General features: G+C 49.1%; 1 protein-coding gene across 2 annotated transcripts; it reads right to left on the reverse strand.

The window, feature by feature from the left end:
• On the reverse strand, positions 1 to 2,428 carry LOC309846859 (IQ domain-containing protein F5-like). Of its 2 annotated transcripts, none has more exons than XM_082696487.1 (3): positions 2,284 to 2,428; positions 1,694 to 1,897; positions 1 to 434 (listed from the first exon to the last, which is right to left on the reverse strand). In XM_082696487.1, exons 1-3 carry the CDS (start codon positions 2,299 to 2,301, stop codon positions 9 to 11), a joined length of 648 nt encoding a protein of 215 aa, XP_082552613.1. In that variant the 5' UTR covers positions 2,302 to 2,428; the 3' UTR covers positions 1 to 8. The 2 variants fall into 2 exon arrangements, with proteins under 2 accessions (XP_082552613.1, XP_082552612.1); XM_082696486.1 differs by having other exon boundaries at positions 1 to 437.
• Between the last annotated feature and the right edge of the window lie 4,871 nt (positions 2,429 to 7,299).

Genomic DNA, 7,299 nt, shown 5'->3' on the forward strand with positions numbered 1-7,299 from the left:
AGACCTGATCAGTTCTTTATTGGGAAGGGGATGCAGTCTGTAATGCGACAAATCTGTGAGCCCAAAAAAATCTCAAGTTCAAGACCCAGATGGGATGCCGTGAGGTCGTAGGTGCCCTGGAAAAAGCCACGGGAATGGCAGTTATGCCAGCGCCAGTAGACCTGGATGATGCGGGCAGCGTGGAGCAAACGGCAGTAGCGCTGGCGGACGCGCCACATGCGGACCAAGGATTGCAGCTGGACCACTGCCCATTCTCGTCGCGAGAAGGACTCGAGGGCTGCTCTCTTTCTCCTCTCCAGCAGCTTTGTCAGCATCAGCTTCCACCAGTGCTGAATGATACATGCTCTGAGGGCCGCGTGCAGCAAGGTCCTGCGCACCAGGGTGCCCCGCCACCACGCCTGGATCTTTATGGCTTTCTGCTCTCGGTCAGGGTGCTTCTTTTTGGGGGGGGGGAGAGAGGTGGCAAAGATAAACAAAGGATCCTCAGGGAACGTTCCCCACCCACCTCAGCTCCAGGGCAGGCCAAGCAGGGCTTGCTCAGAAGTTCCGGAGCACTGGGCAGGGAGCCAGTAGACCAGATAGGTGTCTGGTCTCTGCGCTTCTTTCTTTCTTTTTTTTTTTTTTTAAGATTTTATTTATTTATTTGACAGAGAGAAATCACAAGTAGATGGAGAGGCAGGCAGAGAGAGAGTGAGGGAAGCAGGCTCCCTGCTGAGCAGAGAGGCCCGTGCGGGACTCGATTCCAGGACCCTGAGATCATGACCTGAGCCGAAGGCAGCGGCTTAACCCACTGAGCCACCCAGGCGCCCCTGCGCCTCTCTCTTAATGGACCTCAGATTGCCCCCCGGGGCTCAGGCTCCTGGACTGTAGAATGGAGCATTCTGGCACTAGCTATCCTGGCTGGCCTGTCTGGAAGAAGCACGCCATGCATCATGTTCCACCTGGGCCTGGGCCTGGCCACCTACCTGGGCTGTGTATTCCTTCCCCTCCACCCCACCCAGGTGGCTGGAGAAGTGGCAGCCTTTGTTTGCATTCATGCCTGACTCCATCCAGCTCAACCCACAACCTGCTGTGTCTCTCCATCAAGTCGCAGTAGTACAAGTTTCCCTGCTCCATGCAGTGTGGAGTCCTTCTCATTTATCTCTCACTTTCACTTCGTGGGGTTCTCACATCTTAAACGTCAGTTAGCACACATACGTGCACACGTGTACACGCACACTCCCACACAGTTCTATACTCGGCTTTCCCTGCACGTGGCAATGCCTTCTCCAAACACAGCCTCACTGCCCCACTCCCCAGCTTGGCAGGGTCTGAGTCCCACTTGTCAGGGGTTCCCGTCCTTACGACCAAGTCTCTGTGCCTCCGTCACCCACCTTTCTCCGACCGAGAAGGAACTCGGAGGAGAGGATAATCAAGGATAAAGCAGAATGTCCCAAGCCAATCAGGATGAATGGTTGCCCTACTCATTCCAGCTCTGGGTAGGGCAACCGTTCATCCCGATTGGCCTGGGATATTCTGGCTTATGCTTATTGTTCTCGAGGAATCATCAAAGCCCAACCTTGTACTCACACATGGAACCTGGTCCCGGTGACAGATTCCAGGATCATGCCATGCTATGGGGCACAGAGAAGACAACCCAACACTCCTTGCAAATAAGAGTCACCCTCAACTTTGAGGGCCTCCACTGACCTACCTTTGCTGGTGGGGGTGGGGGAGGTGGAGGTGGAGGTGGAGGGGGTGGGGGTGGGGGTGGAGTCTCTTTCTTTTTCTTCTTTTTCTCTTTTTTTTCTTCCTCTTTCTCTTCCACTTTTTCTTCCACTTTCTCTTCCTCTTCCTCTTTCCTCAAAGTGGTTTCCTCAATATCTTCTATCACGATTTCACAAACATTGCCATCCTTCTGTAATCAGAGTTCAGAGGAGAACGCTATCATTAGAACTGTGTACAACTTCATGCTAAGTCCACCACATACTCAACCTCCTGCCTGGCCCAGAGCCCCTCGATGTAGAACTCGCATCCTGAGTTCTTTTTTTTTTTTTTTTTAAGATTTTATTTATTTGACAGACAGAGATCACAAGCAGGCAGAGAGGCAGGCAGAGAGAGGGACGCAGGCTCCCTGCTGAGCAGAGAGCCCGATGTGGGGCTTGATCCCAGGACCCCAGGACCACGACCCAAGCCGAAAGCAGAGGCTTTAACCCACTGAGCCACCCAGGTGCCCCTCGCATCCTGAGTTAACTGTGGAAATCCACCTTCCCCTGACTGCAACTTTGGGTGGCTCTCTCTTACACAAAACCGAATGCCCATGACTTGGATATGGATGGTTCAAAGTCCCTCAGGTCTATAATCCCCTAAATTCCCCATGATAGGAGCATGATGGTTCCATTGCTCCCAGGTCTGTACTCTCCCCGCCGCAGCCTGGCAGGAAGAGGGGAGGAAGAGACAGAGATGTGATGTCATAAGGGCACCTGTGACTCGGGCTTCAGGATGGTTCCAGACAGTTGAGTTCTTTTTTGGTGAAAATATGGAAGTCCTTGCCCATTCTTTCTTACCATTAAGTGCCCAAAAGTTGGCAAAAAAGGCAGCACGCAGAAAATACCGCCCATGGACACAAAAGTTTATAGACACAGTCATTTCAGGCTGGTGGAGAAAACCACAAATTTGAGACAATTTAAATATTAAGAGAGAATTCAACTAGATGCGTTTCATTTCAATCAGACAATGGAACCAAATAATGATTAGAAAGAATGAGTTGGCAACAAAATCTTAAATAAGCAGTTCCCTAAAGATTTATGAATGGCTAGGAAGCACATGAAAAGTTCCCCAACATCATCAGTCATGAGGAAAAGGAAAATCAAAACCACAATAAGATCCCCCCCCACCGAACACGTTAGAGAAAGGCTAACACAAAAAATACCGACAACACCAAATATTGGCAAAGACATACAACAGCTGAATCCTCATGACACTCCTGGCAGGAAGGTAAGGGACAGTTTCTACTGAAGTTCAGCATCTATCCACCCTAGAGCTCAGTGGGTCTGTGCCTAGATATTTACACACAAGGGGCGCCTGGGTGGCTCAGTGGGTTAAGGCCTCTGCCTTCGGCTCAGGACGTGGTCCCAGAGTCCTGAGATCGAGCCCCGTGTTGGGCAGAGAGCCTCAGTAGGGAGCCTGCTTTCTCCTCTCTCTCTGCCTGCCTGTCTGTCTACTTGTGATCTCTGTCTGTCAAATAAAAAGAAATTTTAAAAAAGAATGAAAACACATGTCTGCAAAAGAGTTGTGCATGCCTGTTCACAGCAAATTTATTCAAAGAGGTCAATGCTGGAAACAATTCAAATGTGCATCAACCGGTGACTAGGCAAAGAAATTGTGGTATATTCATTTAAGGAAATAATAAAAAGCAATAAAAATGGACAAACGTCTGACACCCATAATAACACAGGTGAACCTCGAAAACATGCTAAATGAAAGAAGCCAGACATCCAAGAGCATTTACACGATGGTTCCACTTATAAAAAGTTAGAAAACAGGCAAAATGAAACTATTGGTAAGATAATTCCAAATGGACTTTACACCTGGGGTAAGGTATAAGAGGTTTTGCCAGCAAACAGCATAAAAAAAAAAAAAGAGAGAGAAATTTGCTACATCTTGTTTGGGTGGTGGCTACCTGGGAAAACAGAATCATGAAAACTCATCAAACACCATAAAGAAGCACTTGATAAAGTCATAGTGAGGGGGTATGCAGAGAGGGGGAGGCCATTTAAGGTTGGAGGGTGTTAGTGTAAAGGTAGTGAAGTGAGGGGAAGGGAAGACAATGGTTGGCTAGAAGAGGCAGGAAGAGGTTGGCACACACGGAAGAGGGCAGGCAGGGAAGCATCTGTTCGGAGACGTAGGTGTTGGACCATCCCAAATGCAAGGCTTGCGTCTCCGGATCTCTTTCTTAGCTTAGATCTCAGCCCAGAAGTGTTTTTTGTTTGTTTCTTTTTACTATATTGTTACTTTTCAATTCATTCAAGCAGAAATTTATTTTTTTTTAAAGATTTTATTTACTTATTTATTTGAGAGCGAGACAGAGAGCATGAGTCAGGGGGGTGCAGAGAGAGAGGGAGAAGCAGGCTCCCCGATGAGCAGGGAGCCCAATTCGGGGCTTGATCTCAGGACCCTGGGATCATGACCTGAGCCGAAGGCAGATGCTTAACCAACTGAACCACCCAGGAGCCCCATTCAAGCAAAAATTAAAAAAAAATATTTTGATCAGTTTTCCAGTTCTTCTCAGCAAAAGGATTAATTCTAATGATTCGGCACACCATCCTCTGAAGTGGAAATGTCTCCAGATTATATGCGCTTCTTTCAAATTGAATCACAGTTAACACACAGGTTACGTTCATTTTGGGTGTACAACACAGCGACTGGACACGTTTAACTCCTGCTCTATGTTCATCCACCGCCTTATTCTCAACTTCTCATCACGTTTTGTTAACAAAATACAGGTGTCTTCCCCCTCCCCCAGCATTCTTATATTTATTCAAATTAAAAATCAGAATTTGATTCTTATACCGCTAGGGTAAACAGAGCACATACAATCATAGTGTAGAGCAAACCCACCCCCGTCCCCCTCCCACGCCGCCCTCGGAACCTTCTAGAATAACAATCACCCTGAAAGAACTCTGAAGACCAAGAGCCTCTAATGAAGGAAAATGTTAAAGCTACCCTTCTTCCAGGATGCGGGGCCGGGCTTCAGGTCACTCTCGTCCAGCTCAGCCCGCCGGCCATCTCCGAACTGTCCTGACCGCAACAGCTTCTTGTGCTTTCATACCCTCCTCCCTCTGGACAGTTCTGGGGATCTTGGTTTCTGCGTGTGTGTGCGCTGGAAAAGTGACAGCACCACGAGGCACGTGGTGCCATCAGCGCAGGAGCGCGCCTTCCCCAGGAAAGTGACAAACCCGCGTGGGTTGGGGAGGAGGGGTACCAGCTTGCCAAAAATACCCTTTGGGTAACACCATGTCTCTCTCTCTCTCTTTTTTTAAAAAACAGTATTAAATTCAATATGCTGGCTAACTGAACATAATTAAAAAAAAAACAGTATTAAATTCAGATGCACACAGAACTACAAAAATATTAATCCATTATGTTTTAGTATGAGCACATCTTGGATCCTTACCTCCTTACCCTGCCCTTTTGCCAAGGGTATTACCATTTTGGAAACATCTAAACAACAGACCTGTCAATCAAAATAACTCTGCAGAACCTTTCCGAAATGACCCAGAGAAGAATCTGAAATGGTGTTCCCGGGTTCCAGGGTACAGTCTCTGCATCCTCCTGGAATTCTAGAAATCTCCAGCATAGCCATATGCTAAGGGGATCAATGCAGAATGTTCAGCAGGTTTCCCCCTGTATCTCAGACAGCTTTTGGCATTTGTGTAAAAGAACTGCTTTTACGTCCCAGAAAAGACCCAATGCAGAGTCAGATCTTGAGGGGGAAAGTTCAGGGCAGCAGACAAAAGCACCGAGCCATCAGTGAGTCCCAGGGAGCAGCATCTGGAAAGAGAAGAACCAGAGCAGGGATGCTGCCGCCTGCTGATGACCCTTCTTCGGATGCCCAGGGTCAGTGCGATCCTGGCCCCTGTGAAAGAATCGCACTGTGATGATTCATCTGGGCCCTCACCGCCTCAGCTGGGGGTCCACCCATCTGCTCCTTGGTCAGCTCAAAGCACCCGCAGGCCACCTGCTGCTGCCTGGCCTCCTCACTCCCTGGCAGCTCCCAGAGAGATATATGCCCGTGGCCTGATCGTCCTGGAGGACTCTCTCCACATCTTTGTATGCTTTTGTGCACTTGAACTTAACAATGAGTTCCCACCTGGTGGTGAACCTCTGCCTCCTGCTGGGGGAGGTGGTATGTTGGTCAAATTGAGGTTTTGCAGAGTTGGAGGGGGGCATTTCAGTCTTCTGCTTCAAGAGATGCTCCCTCCAGAAGCAAGACAAGCTGGTCTGGGAGGAGCTTTTCAAACTCTTCAGTCTCCCTTTGTTTCTGTTCTCAGGGTCTCTAGCCACTCGTATTCAGTTCTCCCCCATGTGAGCCTGGTGCTCCCTCTGCAGTAGCTCAGCCCCAGAAGGGGAGGATGGGAACGGGCGGGCTGGCTCGCGGGAGAGCAGGAGGAGTGCTCCCCGCCCCCCCAACACCTAAGGCACAGCATGGGAGGTGGGCGGGAGGCGTGACAAAATGCAGGTGTCTATATTTTTGCTAGATGAATGTGACAGATTCACATTTATCATGATTTCTAATATGACTGATGTTACGGTGCTACTGTTTCAAGGCTTCCATGCCTGGTTTTCCCAGGAAGCAGGCAGCAGAAGAGAGGAACGCTTCGTGTCGTGGACCCTGGGGAGGGAGGCGGCAGGCAGCTGCTCCTCAGCTCCTGGCCTGGCCTTCCCAGCTGGCTTCTCTGTTCTCCTACCCTGAGTGGAGGGGATGCCTGGACAGGAGATGCAGAAGAGTAAAGCCCAAGACCCATACTCCTTGGGGACAGGTGTTAGACCAGGTTCCCTGTCCCTACTGGCATCCCAGTGAGCCTGAACCCTAGGGTCTAGTTTAGAGAGGAGATTTTCCAGCTCTGTCATCAAGAGCAGGGGCAGCAGGTGGCCTTGACCCAGAACCCCCTTTCTATGTCACGGATTTCCATTAAGTGGCCATCAGGTTGAGTAGACTGTGGCACCCTATGTCATGGCCACCTCTATTTCAAGCTCCATCTGGCTTTGCAGACCATACCGACTTAACAGGAATCAAGAAAGGACCTGATAACTCTGTCTGGGGGCCAGCCAGTGGCTCTTGAAAAAAAGAAAAATTGGACTCCAAAAGATAACCATGTCAAATCCCTAGAACCTGGGAAGGTTATCTCCTGCTATGAAAGATGGGATTAAGTGAAGGGTCAAGAGCTTATCCCGGATTATCTAGGGAAGACCTCCACCATCACACACATGCCTCATCAGAGAGAGGCTGAGAGGGTTTTGAGAGAGATACAGAAGGAAAGGCGACGTAAAGATGGAAGCAGAGATCACAGCAGAAGCTGGAAGTGGCAGGGAAGGAATTTTCTAGAACTTCGTGGTGGTGGTGTTTGGTGGGGGGATCTGGCTCTCCTGATGCCTCGATTTCAGGCTCCAGCCTACAGAATTGCAAGAGAACACATTTCTATTGTTTTAAGCTCCCACGTTTGTGGTAATTTGTTCCAGCAGCCACATAAACTAATACACCCCCTACATTTTAAGTAGGGCAATGAAGTCTCTTTTTCGCTTAAGCCAAGTCAGTTT

Source organism: Mustela nivalis (genome assembly GCF_964662115.1).
Source record: "Mustela nivalis genome assembly, chromosome: 1".
NCBI classification, from domain to species: Eukaryota; Metazoa; Chordata; class Mammalia; order Carnivora; family Mustelidae; genus Mustela; species Mustela nivalis.